At 47.4% G+C, this 21,630-nt stretch overlaps 1 protein-coding gene across 1 annotated transcript; it reads left to right on the forward strand.

The window, feature by feature from the left end:
* Window positions 1–9,160: 9,160 nt before the first annotated feature.
* LOC121551159 (inward rectifier potassium channel 16-like) lies at window positions 9,161–14,961 on the forward strand. The gene is made up of 2 exons (XM_045211032.1): window positions 9,161–9,246; window positions 13,692–14,961. The coding sequence occupies exon 2, from the start codon at window positions 13,786–13,788 to the stop codon at window positions 14,884–14,886; it is 1,101 nt and encodes a 366-aa protein (XP_045066967.1). The 5' UTR covers window positions 9,161–9,246; window positions 13,692–13,785; the 3' UTR covers window positions 14,887–14,961.
* Window positions 14,962–21,630: the final 6,669 nt, after the last annotated feature.

Genomic DNA, 21,630 nt, shown 5'->3' on the forward strand with positions numbered 1-21,630 from the left:
AACCTTGTTTTTGCTTGTCATACTGCTGTTGATGCCTTTTAAGACCAATCAGTGATGACCTGTTAATATCAGTCAGTGATGACCTGTTAAGATCAGTCAGTGATGACCTGTTAAGATCAGTCAGTGATGACCTGTTAAGACCAGTCAGTTAAGACCACTTCGTGATGAACTGTTAACACCAGTCAGTGATGACATGTTAAGATCAGTCAGTTAAGACCACTCTGTGATGAACTGTTAACTAACACCAGTCAGTGATGACATGCTAAGATCAGTCAGTTAAGACCACTCTGTGATGAACTGTTAACTAACACCAGTCAGTGATGACATGCTAAGATCAGTCAGTTAAGACCACTCTGTGATGAACTGTTAACTAACACCAGTCAGTGATGACATGCTAAGACCAGACAGTGATGACCTGTTAACTAACACCAGTCAGGGACCGTGCTCCCACCCATCCAGGACATCTACTCGACACGATGCCTGTGAAAGGCCCGCAGCATCATCAAGTACCCCACACAACCCAGCCACGAGTTTCTTTCTACAAGCCATCAGACTGCTGAACACTGACCACCTGCACTGACTGTCGGCACCTTAGCACACATGCACTCACTCACACCCACACAGATATAATCACACTCATACACACACACACTACACACACATCACAACTGCTGCTATCAGACTCCTATTATTATTACTAAATACTGCACAATTTAAACACTTGCCTCCCCAATCCCCCCTTCCCCAAAACATCTCTAAATATCGGACTATAAATTGTGCCTTCCTGTATTATACTTATGCAAAAATGTTTATTCTATTCTACTGAGCCATTTACTTAGTTCGTATTCTTATCTTTATTTCTTATTGTTGTTGCATCGTTGAGAAGGAACCTGCAAGTAAGTATTTTGTTGAACGGTGTATACCATGTGTACCCTGTACACAGTCTCTCCATTTAATAGGGCAAAGTGCAGCAAGCTGACTAATGAATAATGAGAATATAAAGGGGAAGTGTTACGAAACCAATAACTAGCCTACTGATTTTGCTGCACTCATGTCTAGGGGTCTTAGGCCTAGCTACATGGTCTGTAACCTGATTCATTATGACTAGGGGTCTTAGGCCTATCTACATGGTCTGTAACCTGATTCATTATGACTAGGGGTCTTAGGCCTAGCTACATGGTCTTTAACCTGACTCATTATGACTAGGGGTCTTAGGCCTAGCTACATGGTCTATAACCTGACTCATTATGACTAGGGGTCTTAGGCCTAGCTACATGGTCTGGAACCTGACTCATTATGACTACATTTACATTTACATTTTAGTCATTTAGCAGACGCTCTTATCCAGAGCGACTTACAGGAGCAATTAGGGTTAAGTGCCTTGCTCAAGGGCACATTTACGTCATTTAGCAGACGCTCTTATCCAGAGCGACTACAAATTGGTGCATTCACCCTATAGCCAGTGGGATAACCACTTTACAATTATACTGTTTTTCTTTTTTTTTCTCTTTTTTTTGGGGGTAGAAGGATTACTTTATCCTATCCCAGGTGTTCCTTAAAGAGGTGGGGTTTCAAATGTCTCCGGAAGGTGGTGAGTGACTCCGCTGTCCTGGCGTCGTGAGGGAGCTTGTTCCACCATTGGGGTGCCAGAGCAGCGAACAGTTTTGACTGGGCTGAGCGGGAACTATGCTTCCGCAGAGGAAGGGGAGCCAGCAGGCCAGAGGTGGATGAACGCAATGCCCTCGTTTGGGTGTAGGGACTGATCAGAGCCTGAAGGTACGGAGGTGCCGTTCCCCTCACTGCTCCATAGGCAAGCACCATGGTTTTGTAACGGATGCGAGCTTCAACTGGAAGCCAGTGGAGTGTGCGGAGGAGGGGGGTGACGTGAGAGAACTTGGGAAGGTTGAACACCAGACGGGCTGCGGCATTCTGGATGAGTTGTAGGGGGTTTAATGGCACAGGCAGGGAGCCCAGCCAACAGCGAGTTGCAGTAATCCAGACGGGGAGATGACAAGTGCCTGGATTAGGACCTGTGCCGCTTCCTGTGTAAGGCAGGGTCGTACTCTCCGAATGTTGTAGAGCATGAACCTGCAGGATCGGGTCACCGCCTTGATGTTAGCGGAGAACGACAGGGTGTTGTCCAGGGTCACGCCAAGGCTCTTCGCACTCTGGGAGGAGGACACAACGGAGTTGTCAACCGTGATGGCGAGATCATGGAACGGGCAGTCCTTCCCCGGGAGGAAGAGCAGCTCCGTCTTGCCAGGGTTCAGCTTGAGGTGGTGATCCGTCATCCATACTGATATGTCGGCCAGACATGCAGAGATGCGATTCGCCACCTGGTTATCTATAACCTGACTCATTATGACTAGGGGTCTTAGGCCTAGCTACATGGTCTGTAACCTGACTCATTATGTCTAGGGTCTTAGGCCTAGCTACATGGTCTGTAACCTGATTCATTATGACTAGGGGTCTTAGGCCTATCTACATGGTCTGTAACCTGACTCATTATGACTAGGGGTCTTAGGCCTAGCTACATGGTCTATAACCTGACTCATTATGACTAGGGGTCTTAGGCCTAGCTACATGGTCTGTAACCTGACTCATTATGTCTAGGGTCTTAGGCCTAGCTACATGGTCTGTAACCTGCCTCATTATGACTAGGGGTCTTAGGCCTAGCTACATGGTCTGTAACCTGACTCATTATGACTAGGGGTCTTAGGCCTAGCTACATGGTCTGTAACCTGACTTATTATGACTAGGGGTCTTAGGCCTAGCTACATGGTCTGTAACCTGACTCATTATGACTAGGGGTCTTAGGCCTAGCTACATGGTCTGTAACCTGACTCATTATGACTAGGGGTCTTAGGCCTAGCTACATGGTCTGTAACCTGACTCATTATGACTAGGGGTCTTAGGCCTAGCTACATGGTCTATAACATGATTGGATGTGTGTGTAAATGTGAGAAGTAAGCGTATTGGAACGTGTGTTGAATGCATTTGCCCAGCAGACAGCCACCTTACTACCTTAGGTCCAGGGCCAGCTCAGTCATGACTCCCATGGTCGGCCAGTCCAAGCAGATTAGTATTTGTTCAAAGTGGTAACCCAAAAACAAATATATACCCCCCAAAAATAAAATACAAAGAGGCATGCCTCAACTAAAGAGGTTAACTAACACAAAACAACTCCAAATACTGGCAGGCCGAGAGGCCTCTAGTCGTAGATTGCCAATCAATCCTGATCACCCCCACCTGTTGTGCTATCAAGGCTTCCTGGAAGAGCACAGCCCTTGACCCAGTTGGTGCTGCCACATGGGGATGGAGTATCCTGGAAGTGTGTTGCCTAACTGTGTGCTAACACTAAACTACCCCCCATATCATAATAGGATAAATTCTCTAAAACATCCCAAGAAGTAAGAACAGGAGCATGGGACTTCCCCCCCGCAGGAGTTTTCATTCACCAAATGACCTTTTCCTGCTCAGCTCACTTATGGTGAGGAAAACCTCCTGGCCCTATGCAAACTGCAATAAAACATGTTTCAACAAAGCCTTCTTCCATAACGAAAATAGAAATAGCATAGGCCACTGGGGCGGCAGGTAGCTTAGTGGTTAAGAGTGTCACGGTTTCGGCCGAGGCGGCCCCTCCTCCTTGTTCGGGCAGGTTTCGGCGGTCGTCGTCTCCGGAGTACTAGCTGCCACCGTTCTATGTTTCTTGTTTGATTGGTTTTGTCTGTTTGTCACACCTGTTTTGTGTTATGTCTCATTAAGCACCCTATTTAGTTCCTTGTTGTTAGTTAGGTGTTGTGTGTAATTGTTTCCTTGTCGTGTTGCTGCGCTACCTATTTTGGTGCGCTATTTAGTAGTTTGCCTCCTTGTTGTTTTTTAGGAGAGATTTACGCACATGTTTAGTGCGCCCGTTTGGTTACGCCTGTGCTCGCTTTTCTCGCCTCCGGGCTGTTCTTGGATTATTTTGTGTTGATCTACTAAAGACTTTGTTTGGATATACTTCTGCGTCCCTGCGCCTGATTCCACACCACACCTACCTACAGCAACTCTTGACAGAATTACACACCACATATGGAATCAGCAGGAGCACCCACCGACATCATGGAGGAGCGTCTTCGTGGTCAAGAGGATCGAATCAACCAGATCGGGCACGCCTTGGACCGCGTCATGAACACCCTCCATCGATGGGAGACAAGCGGGGTACCCACACCCCCCACCTATCGCACCATCACCATCGGACAGCCCGCCCGTCCAACTACCGGAACCCAGTGGGATTCGGCTCGCTCCCGAGGGCGTACGACGGCACCGCTGCCGGGTGTCAGGGGTTCCTATTACAAGTGGAGCTCTACCTTGCCACCATACACCCGGCGCCCTCGGGATACGAGAGCGTTTCCGCCCTCATCTCCTGTCTCACCGGCAAGGCGTTGGAGTGGGCCAACGCCGAATGGAGGGGAATAGACGCCGCCACAGTCACCTATGCGGAGTTCTCCCGCCGCTTCCGTGCTGTCTTCGACCATCCACCAGAGGGGAAGGCGGCGGGGGGAGCGTCTATTCCACCTCCGACAGGGGATGAGGAGCGCTCAAGAGTTTGCGCTGGAGTTCCGGACTCTGGCGGCAGATGCAGGGTGGAATGAGAGGGCCCTCATAGACCACTTTAGATGTAGCCTTCGGGAGGACGTCCGCAGAGAGTTAGCGTGCAGGGATACTACACTAACATTTGACCAGTTGGTGGACATGGCCATTCGGCTGGACACCCTGCTCGCGACTCCGCGGACGTCCCAGGTGGGGGCCTCCCATTCCACCCTCCAGCGCCTCCGAGCCGAGCCCGATGGAGCTTGGAGGTGCTGGCGCTAGAGGGAGGAGAGGAAGGAGCCCGAGGGGGGCAGTCTCCTGCACCAACTGTGGCCGCGGAGGGCACACCGCGGCTAGGTGCTGGGGAGGGTCCCCTGGTGAGAGAGATGGCAGGTCACACATTGGGGAGTCCTCCCAGGTGAGTAGGCGCCCTACTTACCCAGAGCTTTCTGTCGTACACATTACATTACCTGTTTGTTTCCCACAGGTTGCACCTCGTTCCCAGCATAAGGCGCTAGTCGATTCAGGCGCAGCTGGGAATTTTGTAGATCGTAAATTCTGTGTTAAGTTAGGGATTCCCCTCCTTCCAGTCGATAAACCCTTCCCTGTACATGCCTTAGATAGTCGTCCGTTAGGATCTGGGTTGATTGGGGAGGTCACAGCGCCACTTAGGATGATGACGCAGGGGGGTCATGAGGAGACGATTCAACTCTATCTGATCGACTCTCCTGCGTATCCGGTGGTACTGGGGCTTCCCTGGTTGATTACCCATGATCCTATGATTTCGTGGCGAGAGAAGGCTCTTAAAGGGTGGTCTGCTCAGTGTGAGGGGCTATGTCTGGGTGTTTCCGTAGGGGCGACCTCGGTGGAGAGCCCGAACCAGATGCCAGCACTGCACATTCCGCCTGAGTATGAGGATTTGGCACTCGTGTTTAGTAAGACCAGAGCGGCACGGTTGCCGCCTCATAGACAGGGGGATTGTGCGATAGACCTCCAGATAGGAGCTGCGCTCCCGTGGGCCATGTGTATCCTTTGTCACAGGAGGAGAAAAGGGCAATGGAGACTTACATTGCCGAGTCTCTGAGACAGGGATACATACGGCCTTCCACTTCTCCCGCGTCCTCAAGCTTCTTTTTGTGAAGAAAAAGGATGGAGGTTTGCGTCCGTGTATTGATTACCGCGGTCTCAATCAGGTGACTGTGAAATATAGTTATCCACTCCCGCTGATTGCGACCATGACGGAGTCATTACACGGGGCACGGTTCTTCACAAAAATTGGACCTCAGGAGCGCATATAACTTGGTGCGCATTAGGGAGGGCGATGAGTGGAAGACAGCATTTAGTACTACCTCCGGCCATTACGGTATCTCGTCATGCCATATGGGTTAATGAATGCTCCATCAGTCTTCCAATCGTTTGTAGATGAGATTTTCCGGGACATGCAGGCGCAGGGAGTAGTGGTGTACATAGATGATATTCTTGTGTACAGTTCTACTCGGGCCGAGCATGTAGCCCTGGTGCGCAGGGTATTGAGGAGACTGTTGGAGCATGACCTGTATGTCAAAGCCGAGAAATGTCTATTCTTTCAGGAGTCAGTTTCCTTTTGGGTTACCAGTTGTCTGCGTCAGGGGTGAGAATGGAGGTGGACCGAGTGTCTGCCGTGCGTAATTGGCAAACCCCAACTACAGTTAAAGAGGTGCAGCGGTTCTTGGGTTTTGCGAATTACTACCGGAGGTTTATCCGGGGGTTTTGGACAGGTGGCAGCTCCCATAACGTCTCTTCTGAAGGGGGGTCGGTGCGCTTGCAGTGGTCGGCTGACGCGGACAGGGCCTTTGGGAGACTGAAGGACCTGTTTACCTCGGCTCGGTGCTGGCGCACCCGGATCCCGCTTTACCCTTCCAAGTAGAGGTGGACGCGTCGGAGGCCGGTATCGGGGCAGTTCTTTCACAACGTCCGGCACACCACCTAAGCTCCGCCCCTGTGCTTTTTATTCTAAGAAGCTCAGTCCGGCGGAGCGGAATTATGACGTAGGGGACAGGGAGCTGTTAGCCGTAGTACAGGCCCTAAAGGTGTGGAGGCATTGGCTTGAGGGGGCTCAACACCCTTTCCTCATTCTGACCGACCACCGTAACCTGGAATACATTCGGGCAGCTAGGAGACTGAATCCTCGCCAGGCTCGATGGACTATGTTTCGCCCGGTTTGTGTTCAAGATCACTTACATCCCTGGGTCCCAGAACGGGAAGGCAGATGCCCTGTCCCGGCGGTATGACACGGAGGAGAGGTGCGTGGAGCCCATTCCCATACTACCGGAGTCTTGTCTGGTGGCACCGGTGGTGTGGGAGGTCGATGCGGAGATCGAGCGGGTATTACGCACCCGACCCTAGCCCTCCACAGTGTCCGGTGGGTCGGACGTACGTCCCGCTCGAGGTCCGGGATCGGCTGATTTATTGGGCTCACACGTCACCCTCCTCTGGACATCCAGGTATTGGCCGGACAGTGCACTGCCTTAGTACGAAGTACTGGTGGCCAACGTTAGCCAGGGATGTGAGGGTTTATGTCTCCTCCTGCTCAGTGTGTGCCCAGTGTAAGGCGCCCAGACACTTGCCCAGGGGTAAATTACAACCCCTGCCCGTTCCACAGCGACCCTGGTCTCACCTCTCGGTGGATTTTGTTACCGACCTTCCCTCCTCACAAGGGAATACCACCATCCTGGTCGTTGTGGATCGGTTCTCGAAGGCCTGTCGTCTCCTTCCCATGCCGGGTCTTCCTACTGCCCTACAGACCGCTGAGGCTCTATTTACTCACGTCTTCCGGCATTACGGGGTACCCGAGGATATAGTGTCCGATCGAGGCCCCCAGTTTACCTCCAGAGTCTGGAGAGCCTTTATGGAACGGTTGGGGGTCTCGGTGAGCCTTACCTCGGGTTACCACCCGGAGAGTAATGGACAGGTCGAACGAGTCAACCAGGATGTGGGTAGGTTTCTGAGGTCATATTGTCAGGGCCGGCCGGAGGAGTGGGCGAGATATGTGCCCTGGGCCGAGATGGCACAGAACTCTCTCCGCCACTCCTCCACTAGACTAACCCCTTTCCAGTGTGTGTTAGGGTACCAGCCGGTTCTGGCACCTTGGCATGAGAGCCAGATCGAGGCCCCTGCTGTGGATGAGTGGGTGCGGCGCTCGGAACGCTGCACACGTCCATCTGCAGCGAGCCATCCGTCGACAGAAGACGAGCGCCGACCTACACCGCAGTGAGGGGCCAGTGTACGCACCTGGAGATCGAGTCTGGCTCTCAACCAGAAACCTGCCCCTCCGCCTGCCCTGCCGGAAGCTGGGTCGGCGGTTTGTGGGGCCTTTTAAAGTCCTGAGGAGATTGAACGAGGTGTGTTACAGGTTACAACTGCCCATTGATTACAAAAATATTAACCCCTCGTTCCATGTGTCTCTCCTCAGGCCGGTGGTAGCTGGTCCACTCCAGGACTTTGAGATTGAGGAGACTCCTCCGCCCCCGTTGGACATCGAGGGGGCTCCGGCGCACACTGTTCGGACCATCCTGGATTCGAGACGCCGGATGGGGGGTCTCCAATATCTCGTGGAGTGGGAGGGTGCGGTCCCGGAGGAGCGGTGCTGGGTGCCGAGGAGGGACATTCTGGATCCGTCCCTGCTGACCGAATTCCATCGTGGTCATCCTACGCGCCCTGCTCCGCGTCCTCCTGGTCGTCCCCGAGGCCGGGGCGGCGCACGGCTGGAGCCGCGCGTCAAGGGGGGTACTGTCACGGTTTCGGCCGAGGCGGCCCTCCTCCTTGTTCGGGCAGGTTTCGCGGTCGTCGTCTCCGGAGTACTAGCTGCCACCGTTCTATGTTTCTTGTTTGATTGGTTTTGTCTGTTTGTCACACCTGTTTTGTGTTATGTCTCATTAAGCACCCTATTTAGTTCCTTGTTGTTAGTTAGGTGTTGTGTGTAATTGTTTCCTTGTCGTGTTGCTGCGCTACCTATTTTGGTGCGCTATTTAGTAGTTTGCCTCCTTGTTGTTTTTAGGAGAGATTTACGCACATGTTTAGTGCGCCCGTTTGGTTACGCCTGTGCTCGCTTTTCTCGCCTCCGGGCTGTTCTTGGATTATTTTGTGTTGATCTACTAAATACTTTGTTTGGATATACTTCTGCGTCCTGCGCCTGATTCCACACCACACCTACCTACAGCAACTCTTGACAAAGAGGGTTGTGCCAGTAACCGAAAGGTCGCTGGTTCCGAGCGGACTAGGTGAAAAATCTGTCGATGTGCCCTTGAGCAAGGCACTTAACCCTAATTGCTCCTGTAAATCGCTCTGGATAAGAGCGTCTGCTAAATGACTAAAATGTAAATGTAAAAATGCATCTAGCAAGGAAACTTTTATTTGTCTGTAAATATATTACACCGGTCATAAATTCTTATGGAGATCGACACAATAGGATTTTTCTCAGGGGTGGTGTGATTGGTGCCATATCATCAGACTCAATGACATGGGACTTTGCCTCTGGGCCAGTCCTGCCCTCAGAGGGTCACACTCACCTGTAAATAGGTTATAAGTGAGAGACTGACCGTAACAACGCTTAGCAGCCCGGATTTACATGTTTGTCTGTGTTGTGTCTCAGTGAAAACAACCTCACGTCTCAAACACACATCAACGACTGAAGTAAGTGACTTATCATTTAGTAACAGAAATTAGATAAGGTTTGACTTTTTTATATATGCAGGGTTCTGTCTAAGTGATTTTTGGTTTCTTCTTACTGGGCTTGTTGTGGTGAATTTTATGTGGAAACATTTTGGAATGCTGTGTGTGTGGCAGGCACGGTTGTATTTGTCTAAAGAGGATATTTTCTTGTCTTTCAACCGCACATCCAATTACTGTAAAAATGTGTGTCAGTGGAGCATTTGTTACAGATTAATCGAAACATACCAGAAACATTATTCATACGCTAGTTCAATTAAAAGTTAATATGTTCTTTATACTCAGCTTATTATTCAGCAAAAGTCTGTTTCAATTTAAGTTGTAGTTTCTGAATCAGTACTTTTGATAGTGGGACCCAAACGGAGCAAGTAAGTTGGTAACACTTTATTTGGATAGTCCATCTGTAGATACTGCACAGACTATCAGTAACATTTCAACTAACTATCTACTAACCATAACCCTAGCTCTAACCCTAACTTTAACCCTTACCCTAGCCCTAACCTTAACCCTTACCCTTATTCTAAACGTAATCCTAACCGTAACCTTAGCAAGCAGTTGCTTATCAACAGAGTTTGTTGAAAGTATGACCATCTATCAAGCATCTACAGATGGAAAGTCCGGAATATCCAAATAAAGTGTGACCGTAAGTTTTAAAAAAAAAATAGGCTATTGGAACCTGAAGATCTTTCCAAAGGTGTTATTTCTTGTAAATGAATACACAGTTGGCCTCCCGAGTGGTGCAGCGGTCTAAGGCACTACATCGCAGTGCTAGAGGCTAATGAAACAAATACGAAAATATAGTTTTTTCCTTTCCTTTCAGCAAACCAGACCATTTTTTCAATTTATTTATTTATGGATAGCCGGGGGTACACTCCAACACAAACGAAGCATGTGTATTTAGTGAGTCCGCCAGATCAGAGGCAGTAGGGATGACCAGGGATGTTCTCTTGATAAGTGCGTGAATTGGACCATTTTCCTGTCTTGCTAAGCATTCAATTTTGGGTGTCAGGGAAAATGTATGTAGTAAAAAATACATTATTTTCTTTAGGAATGTAGTGAAGTAAAAGTAAAAGTAGTCAAAAATATAAATAATAAAGTGCAGATACCCAAAAAAATACTTAAGTACTTTACACCACTGCCAGAGATAACCAGAGATAAGCATAAGTGTTCAGACTCAATAAAGCCATAAATCCGCTAGATGAAACACTTTTTAAAATGTATTTTATTACATACGTTTAAAGGTAGACTTCGCTCTCACACGGTCATACACAGTATCTGCACATGTGCAGGGGTTCGCTTCACGCTGTTCACTGGGTGGTAGCCATGGGACCAAAACAGCGTAGAGGTTGAGCCTCACGCTTCAACGCTCTTAGTTGTTGCGGAAATTTACCCAATAAGCTGTTTACTTTCTGCATCTACGTCATATCGATGAGTCTACCTATAAAAGACTGCATTGTAACTATAATGCAATTAAAGGACATGAAGCATGATCAAACAACTACAATTAGAATATCAACATTTTCTTAAATATTTAGAGGTCAAACTTTTGCATGCTTTTATTCAATAATCAGAACTAAATTACTTAAAGGGATAGTTCAGCCAAATTACATATTGGTTTCCTTACCCTGTAAGCCGGGGTGTCAAACTCATTCCATGGAGGGTGTCTGCTGGTTTGAGTTTTTTCCTTTCAATTAAGACCTAGACAACCAGGTGAGGGGAGTTCCTTACTAAATAGTGACCTTAATTCATCAATCAAGTACTAGGGTAGAGCGAAAAGCCGCAGACACTCGTGGATTAAGTTTGACACATGCTGTAAGCAGTCTATGGACAAGGTATGACAGCAATCAATGCTTTGGTTTTGTTTACCTGGCCACTGTTTACAAATGCTAACTTCTTAGCTTTTGTGGCACAAATCCAATGCAAGTCAATAGTCCTGATATTAGCATTTTCTGCGCTTCATGTCCAAATCATCAATAAGTAACTTAATTGAGCTACACAATCAGTTTTCGATACTTTAGGATGATTACTGGGTAAGGAAACCAGTATATCATTTTGTAATTTAGGTGAAATATCCCTTAAAATATTTAATGAAATGCATTAATGGGAGTTTGTTTGTTTGAGATTTTTTGTGCTATCAAGAAAAACAAAAAGACTGCAATAAAAGGTATAAATAAAAGATATAAATAAAAGGGTATACTGTTATTGGAGAACGTAATGCCTTTGAGGTTAAAGGGATACTGAGAGATTCTGGCAAGTAAGCCGTATTTCTACTTACCCAGAGTCAGATGAACTTGTGGATACCATTGTTATGTCTCTGCTCTGCACGCAGAGACATAACAATGGTATCCACGAGTTCATCTGACCCTGGGTACGTAGAAAAACAACCTAATTGCCAGAATCTACCTGTATCCCTTTAAAGATTGACTTTATGGAAATATTTAGAGGAGAATGCTATTAGTGGTAGATGCAGGATAATAATTTATCTTCATAAAGGCAAAATAGCTTAATGACTTCACAGAGCTCAGGGTTATAGTTAATGACCCAATACAATTATTCTCAATACAGGGACAGAGGAGTTGGATGTACTGTAGACTGACAGTGTTTAAGAATTCAGTCGCTTATGAATTGGCACCTTTATTGTGATATAATGGCACCTGTTAGCTGACTAATCAGTAATATAGTCATCAGGTTAGCTCAATCATTTAAAGTATGATGAACACACTGTAGGTGTGAAGAAAATAAGAAGTGTTGAGTATTTAATGAAAGGCAGAGTTAGCTGTTTTGAAGCTGTAGCTTGTAAGTAAAACAAAAAGTGGTATGTAAAAACAAAAAAAGCTACAACGTAAATATTAAAATGATACTTGACACAGAAACACAGGTTTTTGTGAACTTCTCAGTTCAGTGTGTCATCCACCTCAAGTAATCTTCATTTGAGCAGTGTTTTAAATAGACATGCACATTGTCCCCTGTTTTCCACTACCTGTCTAAATGAGGTCCTTTCCTGGTAAGAAGAAAGAATGATCTCTTTCACAGCCTAAATCCTAGTTTAATATTTATACATGTGTTCTGATAATGCCCAGATATAGATCAAATAGTGAAAGGATCAATACTTGGACTAGGTGAGGAATATATGGCCTATTTCCTTGGTTACTGTTGATCAGTGAGGTATAATATAATCAGCACTAGGTCAGTAAGATGGCATGGTGGAACTCTACCAGGAAAGGTTGTATAAGGCTTTTTTTTTACTAGAAAACTCTCTTCAATGTTTACATGGAGAGTTGCTAGATCAAGTTTGAGGGCACAATGAAAAAGGCTCCAGTTTTTCGAAGAAGGCCGTCTAGAGAAACCTGCAATGAAGGAAAGTACAACTCAAAGGACGTTCAACTTTTGTTGCCAATGGGAATAGGCAATGCATGTGTTATGGTTGTATAGCATGTTAGGACAAATGAATCAAACTTTATGGACGACTAGTGAAGCACACACAAAGGAAAACCCAGAAGGTTCTCTCCTCTTGGCTGTCACGGTTACAGTAATCACATTGCACATGTGTTTTCACAAAGGCATGCTAATTTCTCAACATCTGATTTTGCCTTTCATTTTGACTAATCCTGTCTTCATTACCGTAAATTGATGGAAAGTATTTCTAATAATTAATGAATGTGAATATAATTTGGACCATCATCAAATCAAATCAAATGTATTGGTCACATACACATGGTTAGCAGATGTTATTGCGACTGTAGTGAAATGCTTGTGCTTCTAGTTCCGACAGTACAGCAATGTCTAGCAAGTAATATCTAACAGTTCCACAACAAATACCTAATACACACAAATCTAAGTAAAGAAATGGAATAAGAATTTATAAATATATGGATGAGCAATGTCATTGTCAGAGCGGCATAGGCTAAGATGCAATAGATAGTATAGAATACAGTATATACATATGAGATGGGTAATGCAAGATATGTAAACATTATTAAGTTGTGGTCCTCCCCATCTGTGATAGCATAGCTTTTTACTGTAACTGGGTTTTTTTCAGCTGTGTTCCCTCTAGCAAATCACAGTTCTCGTAAATAATCAGCCAACAAGATAATAATGTGTTTTCACAGCATGGGCCTGACATTGTCACGGTCATTCAGGTGCTGATGGCCTCAGGCAAGGTGTGACCTAGCCTGTTTACTCAAACATGGAGGGTTCTCTTCAACACAGAGGAACCTGATGACGTTAAGCTGGCTTGTAATAGAGATGGTCGCTCACCAATAAAATCCTTTCCTAACCTAAACCCTTGTAAAAAGAGGCTAAACTAGATCTAATTAAAATGGTTTACTTTACGTGCACTTCTGCCTATAGGACTATGTATCTTTTTTCTTTTACTAGACACACTAACCTCACAAATATATATTTTGCAGGGGGAGGAACGGCACAGCAGCCCTTGTCAAAATAAGTCCAGGCATTGACCAGCAGCAGTGTATCATCGATACCCACCACCTCACGACACACACCATGGGCAGAGGAAATCTCGGCCGGGGGGAGGGGAAGAAGAGGCTCAGCTACATGCTGAAGGACGGTAGCTGCCCCGTGGTGTTCCACCAGTCCCCGGGCCAGTGGAGCTTCTTCCTGGCCGACATCTTCACCACGCTAGTGGAGCTCCGCTGGAGGGTCATGCTCCTCATCTTCTGCCTCTCCTACATCCTCTCCTGGCTCTTCTTTGGCCTCCTCTACTTCCTGATTGCCTACGTCCACAAAGACCTGGAGGACCACGACACAGCACCGTGTGTGGCGAACGTCCGCAGTTTCACCTCCGCCTTCCTCTACTCCATGTCGACCCAGGCGACTATCGGATACGGCTTCAGGGTGATGACGGAGAACTGCATGGTGGCCATCGTGGTGGTGACAATCCAATCCCTGATGAGCTGCTTCATCAACACAGTCGTCATCGGCATCACCGTGGCCAAAATGGCGTGCGCGAGCAAGAGGGCACAGACGGTGGGCTTCAGCAGCTGCGCCGTGGTCAACGTGCGCGATGGCGCCCTGTGCCTTGTGTGGCGCATCGCCGACTTCCGCAGGAACCACATCCTGGACGGTACCGCCCGGGCACAGCTGGTCCGCCCCACGAAACACCCCTCTGGGATGATCTCTGTGACCTACCAGGACCTAGACATCCAGAGTAGACACCTCATCCTGGCCACCCCAGCCAGCATTGTTCACAAGCTGGAGCCTGGGAGCCCCCTCTACAGCCTGGGACCAGACAGCCTGAGGGAGGAGGACTTTGACCTGGTGGTCTCCTTCACCTACACTGGGGACTCCACAGGCATCCTGCACCAGACACGTACCTCTTACACACCAGCGGACATCCGCTGGGGCCAGCGCTTCCAGGACATGGTACAGGTGGGGAGGAGGCACTACAAGGTAGACTATGCCCTGTTCCATCAGACCACCTGGGTGCAGACGCCCATGGTCAGCGCCCAGGAGGGTGACAGGGGGAGACCGCCAACCACAGAGTCTATCGTCCAATCGCAGAAGCCGTTTGTGAGATTGAGCAGGAAATTCCAGAGGTCCTTGGCTGATGTCAGTGAGGAGGTGGTTCAGGAGGCGTGGCTCTGATGACGCTGTGATAATCCCCAAACAACAGAGACAGATAACTACATTGGGTAGAACAAGTATTTGATACACTGCCGATTTTGCAGGTTTTCCTACTTACAAAGCATGTAGGGGTTTGTAATTTTTATCATAGGTACACTTCAACTGTGAGAGACAGAATCTAAAACAAAAATCCAGAAAATCACATTGTATGATTTTTAAGTAATTAATTTCCATTTTATTGCATGACATAAGTATTTGATCACCTACCAACCAGTAAGAATTCCAGCTCTCACAGACCTGTTAGTTTTTCTTTAAGAAGCCCTCCTGTTCTCCACTCATTACCTGTATTAACTGCACCTGTTTGAACTCGTTACCTGTATAAAAGATACCTGTCCACACACTCAATCAAACAGACTCCAACCCCTCCACAATGGCCAAGACCAGAGAGCTGTGTAAGGACATCAGGGATAAAATTGTAGACCTGCACAAGGCTGGGATGGGCTACAGGACAATAGGCAAGCAGCTTGGTGAGAAGGCAACAACTGTTGGCGCAATTATTAGAAAATGGAAGAAGTTCAAGATGACGGTCAATCACCCTCGGTCTGGGGCTCCATGCAAGATCTCACCTCATGGGGCATCAATGATCATGAGGAAGGTGAGGGATCAGCCCAGAACTACACGGCAGGACCTGGTCAATGACCTGAAGAGAGCTGGGACCACAGTCTCAAAGAAAACCATTAGTAACACACTACGCCATCATGGATTAAAATCCTGCAGCGCACGCAAGGTCCCCCTGCTCAAGCCAGCGCATGTCCAGGCCCGTCTGAAGTTTGCCAATGACCATCTGGATGATCCAGAGGAGGAATGGGAGAAGGTCATGTGGTCTGATGAGACAAAAATAAAGCTTTTTGGTCTAAACTCCACTCGCCGTGTTTGGAGGAAGAAGAAGGATGAGTACAACCCCAAGAACACCATCCCAACCGTGAAGCATGGAGGTGGAAACATCATTCTTTGGGGATAATTTTCTGCAAAGGGGACAGGACGACTGCACCGTATTGAGGGGAGGATGGATGGGGCCATGTATCACGAGATCTTGGCCAACAACCTCCTTCCCTCAGTAAGAACATTGAAGATGGGTCGTGGCTGGGTCTTCCAGTATGACAACGACCCGAAACATACAGCCAGGGCAACTAAGTAGTGTCTCCGTAAGAAGCATCTCAAGGTCCAGGAGTGGCCTAGCCAGTCTCCAGACCTGAACCCAATAGAAAATATTTGGAGGGAGCTGAAAGTCCGTATTGCCCAGCAACAGCCCCGAAACCCGGAGGATCTGGAGAAGGTCTGTATTGAGGAGTGGGCCAAAATCCCTGCTGCAGTGTGTGCAAACCTGGTCAAGACCTACAGGAAACGTATGATCCCTGTAATTGCAAACAAAGGTTTCTGTACCAAATATTAAGTTCTGCTTTTCTGATGTATCAAATACTTATGTCATGCAATAAAATGCAAATTCATTACTTAAAAATCATACAATGTGATTTTCTGGATTTTTGTTTTAGATTCCGTCTCTCACAGTTGAAGTGTACCTATGATAAAAAATTACAGACCTCTACATGCTTTGTAAGTAGGAAAACCTGCAAAATCGGCAGTGTATCAAATACTTGTTCTCCCCACTGTACATTATCGTATTATTACATTATCATTATGTAGTACATTATCGCACAGGACTTGAGTAAAGGACTTGAGTAATTGTAATAGGGTAGTTTCATTGTAAATAACTATTTTATATCATATTTTATACTCCTTTGTTCTTTCCTTTATGAATGTAATAATTTAACTAAATGTTATTTTCTATCAGTTAAATAAACAAAGTGTACGTTGAAGTCACATCTGACGTCCGAGGTCTGGCCTCATTTGAACGTCTTTGTTGTGATGGACAGACTGTGCACCAAATGAAATTAAACATACTTTTTTTCTGATCTGATGGTCGTAAAGTTTTATTCAAACACAAAAATACCTTCATGTTTCTTTAGTGGAAAGTCAAGAAGATTATTGTTCATTCTAGTGAATAGTCATATGCAATATGTTTACAATGCATTTCTAATCCATGTGTTTAATTCAACCTGCTACACACTCTACACAGAGCTGTTAGTTATCACTGACTACTGCGCCAGTACCTCTATATCACCACCTTGTGTTCAGGGTGTGTGTCTGTGTGTACAGTTGAAGTCGAAAGTTTACATACACTTAGGTTGGAGTCATTAAAACTAGTTTTTCATCCACTCCACAAATTTCTTGTTAACAAACTATCGTTTTGGCAAGTCGGTTAGGACATCTACTTTGTGCATGACACAAGTAATTTTTCCAACAATTGTTTACAGACAGATTATTTAACTTATTGTATCACAATTCCAGTGGGTCAGAAGTTTACATACACTAAGTTGACTGTGCCTTTAAACAGCTTGGAAAATTCCAGAAAATGATGTCATGGCTTTAGAAGCTTCTGATAGGCTAATTGACATCATGAGTCAAAAAATGAAGACTGTCCCTGAAACAAAGACAGTTCTGCCAAGTTGTTCTGCGGGAGTTAGTCGAGGGAGGCCCCGCTCTCTCGCTTCCCCAGATGTTTAGTTAATTTCATTCCGATCTCTTTTGCATTATTGTAGCCTTTTCTGTAGCCTGTCAACTATGTGTCTGTCTATCCCTGTTCTCTCCTCTCTGCACAGGCCATACAAACGCTTCACACCGCGTGGCTGCTACCACTCTAATCTGGTGGTCCCTGCGCGCACGACCCACATGGAGTTCCAGGTCTCCGGCAGCCTCTGGAACTGCCATTTAGCAGCCAACAAGGCAGAGTTCATCTCAGCCTATGCTACCCTCCAGTCTCTCGACTTCTTGGCTCTGATGGAAACATGGATTACCACAGAAAACACTGCTACTCCTTCTGCTCTTTCCTCGTCTGATCATGTGTTCTCGCATACCCCGAGAGCATCTGGTCAGCGCGGCGGTGGCACAGGAATCCTCATCTCTCCCAAGCGGACATTCTCTCTTTTCCCCCTGACCGATCTGTCTATCTCCTCATTTGAATTCCATGCTGTCACAGTCACTAGCCCATTCAAGCTTAACATCCTTGTCATTTATCGCCCTCCAGGTTCCCTTGGAGAGTTCATCAATGAGCTTGACGCCTTGATAAGTTCCTTTCCTGAGGATGGCTCACCTCTCACAGTTGTGGGTGACTTTAACTTGCCGACGTCTGCCTTCGACTCATTTCTCTCTGCCTCATTCTTTCCACTCCTTTCCTCTTTTGACCTCACCCTCTCACCGTCCCCCCCTACTCACAAGGCAGGCAATACGCTTGACTTCATCTTTACTAGATGCTGTTCTTCTACTAATCTCACTGCAACTCCCCTCCAAGTCTCCGACCACTACTTTGTATGCTTTTCTCTCTCGCTCTCCTCCAACACTACTCACTCTGCCCCTACTCAGATGGTAATGCGCCGTCGCAACCTTCGCTCTCTCTCTCCCGCTACTCTCTCCTCTTCCATCCTATCATCTCTTCCCTCTGCTAAATCCTTCTCCCTCCGGTCTCCTGATTCTGCCTCCTCGACCCTCCTCTCCTCCCTTTCTACATCTTTTGAATCTCTATGTCCCCTATCCTCCCGGCCGGCTCGGTCCTCCCCTCCTGCTCCGTGGCTTGACGACTCATTGCGAGCTCACAGAATAGGGCTCTGGGCAGCCGAGCGGAAATGGAGGAAAACTAGACTCCCTGCGGACCTGTCATCTTTTCACTCCATCCTCTCTACTTTTTCTTCCTCTGTTTCTGCTGCTAAAGCCACTTTCTACCACTCTAAATTTCAAGCCTCTGCCTCTAACCCTAGGAAGCTCCCCCTCCCTCCTCCCTCTCTGTGGATGACTTCGTCAACCATTTTTAAAAGAAGGTTGACGACATTCGATCCTCATTTATTAAGTCAAATGACACCGCTGGTACTGCTCACACTGCCCTACCCTATGCTTTGACTTCTTTCTCCCCTCTCTCTCCAGATGAAATCTTGCGACTTGTGACGGCCGGCCGCCCAACAACCTGCCCGCTTGACCCTATCCCCTCCTCTCTTCTCCAGACCATTTCCGGAGACCTTCTCCCTTACCTCACCTCGCTCATCAACTCATCCTTGACCGCTGGCTATGTCCCTTCCGTCTTCAAGAGGGCGAGAGTTGCACCCCTCCTCAAAAAACCTACACTCGATCCCTCCGATGTCAACAACTACAGACCAGTATCCCTTCTTTCTTTTCTCTCCAAAACTCTTGAGCGTGCCGTCTCTAGCCAACTCTCCTGCTATCTCTCTCAGAATGACCTTCTTGATCCTAACCAGTCAGGTTTCAAGACTGGTCATTCAACTGAGACTGCTCTTCTCTGTGTTACGGAGGCTCTCCGCACTGCCAAAGCTAACTCTCTCTCCTCTGCTCTTATCCTTCTAGACCTATCTGCTGCCTTTGATAATGTGAACCATCAGATCCTCCTCTCCACCCTCTCCGAGTTGGGCATCTCCAGCGCTGCTCACTCTTGGATTGCGTCCTACCTGACAGGTCGCTCCTACCAGGTGGCGTGGCGAGAATCTGTCTCCGCACCACGTGCTCTCACCACTGGTGTCCCCCAGGGCTCAGTTCTAGGCCCTCTCCTATTCTCTCTATACACCAAGTCACTTGGCTCTGTCATATCCTCACATGGTATCTCCTATCATTGCTACGCAGACGACACACAATTAATTTTCTCCTTTCCCCCTTCTGATAACCATGTGGCGAATCGCATCGCTGCATGTCTGGCAGACATATCAGTGTGGATGTCAGATCACCACCTCAAGCTGAACCTCGGCAAGACGGAGCTGCTCTTCCTCCCGGGGAAGGACTGCCCGCTCCATGATCTCGCCATCACGGTTGACAACTCCATTGTGTCCTCCTCCCAGAGTGCAAAGAACCTTGGCGTGACCCTGGACAACACCCTGTCGTTCTCTGCTAACATCAAAGCGTGACCCAATCCTGCAGGTTCATGCTCTACAACATTCTCAGAGTACAACCCTACCTTACACAGAAAGCGGCACAGGTCCTAATCCAGGCACTTGTCATCTCCCGTCTGGATTACTGCAACTCGCTGTTGGCTGGGCTCCCTGCCTGTGCCATTAAACCACTGCAATTTATCCAGAACGCTGCAGCCCGTCTGGTGTTCAACCTTCCCAAGTTCTCTCACGTCACCCCACTCCTCCGCACACTCCACTGGCTTCCAGTTGAAGCTCGCATCTACTACAAAACCATGGTGGTTGCCTACGGAGCTGTGAGGAGAACGGCACCTCCTTACCTTCAGGCTCTGATCCGACACCCAAACGAGGGCACTACGTTCATCCACCTCTGGCCTGCTAGCCCCCCTACCTCTACGGAAGCACAGTTCCCGCTCAGCCCAATGGTGGAACAAGCTCCCCCACGACGCCAGGACAGCAGAGTCACTGACCACCTTCCGGAGACACTTGAAACCCTACCTCTTTAAGGAATACCTGGAATAGTATAATAGTAATCCTTCTACCCCCCCTTTACTACCTCTGTCTTTTGTCTAAACTAACACCTGACTTATTTCACCTGCTAGCACTGACTTGTTTAAAGAAATGTACTTATTGTGATCGAGATGTAGTTGTCCCTGATTGCACTGACTTTGCTCACAGCTGCTTGTTTGAAGAAGTGTACTTACTGTGATCAAGATGTGGTTGTCCCACTGGCTATCCTAAGTTGAATGCACCAATTTGTAAGTCACTCTGGATAAGAGCGTCTGCTAAATGACTTAAATGTAATTGGAGGTGTATCTGTGGATGTATTTCAAGGTCTACCTTCAAACTCAGTGCCTCTTTGCTTGACATCATGGGAAAATCAAAAGAAATCAGCCAAGACCTCAAAAATAAAATTGTAGACATCCACAAGGCTGGTTCATCCTTGGGAACAATTTCCAAACGCCTGAAGGTACAAAAGTATCTATATCCACAGTAAAACGAGTCCTATGTCGACATAACCTGAAAGGCCGCTCAGCAAGGAAGAAGCCACTGCTCCAAAACCGCCATAAAAAAGCCAGACTGCGGTTTGCAACTGCACATGGGGACAAAGATCGTACTTTTTGGAGAAATGTCCTCTGGTCTGATGAAACAAAAATAGAACTGTTTGGCCATAATGACCATCGTTATGTTTGGAGGGAAAAGGGGGTACCTTGCAAGCCGAAGAAGACCATCCCAACCGTGAAGCACGTGGGTGGCAGCTTCATGCTGTGGGGGTGCTTTGCTGCAGGAGGGACTGGTGCACTTCACAAAATAGATGGCATCATGAGGAAGGAAAATGATGTGGATATATTGAAGCAACATCTCAAGACATCAGTCAAGAAGTCAAAGCTTGGTCGCAAATGGGTCTTCCAAATGGACAATGACCCCAAGCATACTTCCAAAGTTGTGGCAAAATGGCTTAAGGACAACACAGTCAAGGTATTGGAGTGGCCATCAAAAAGCCCTGACCTCAATCCCATAGAACATTTGTGGGCAGAACTGAAAAAGCGTGTGCGAGCAAGGAGGCCTACAAGCCTGACTCAGTTACACCAGCTCTGTCAGGAGGAATCGGCCAAAATTCACCGAACTTATTGTGGGAAGCTTGTGGAAAGCTACCCGAAACGTTTGACCCAAGTTAAACAATTTAAAGGCAATGCTACCAAATACTAATTGAGTGTATGTAAACTTCTGACCCACTGGG

The sequence above is a fragment of the Coregonus clupeaformis genome, chromosome 35 (genome assembly GCF_020615455.1).
Source record: "Coregonus clupeaformis isolate EN_2021a chromosome 35, ASM2061545v1, whole genome shotgun sequence".
In the NCBI taxonomy this organism is placed as follows: Eukaryota; Metazoa; Chordata; class Actinopteri; order Salmoniformes; family Salmonidae; genus Coregonus; species Coregonus clupeaformis.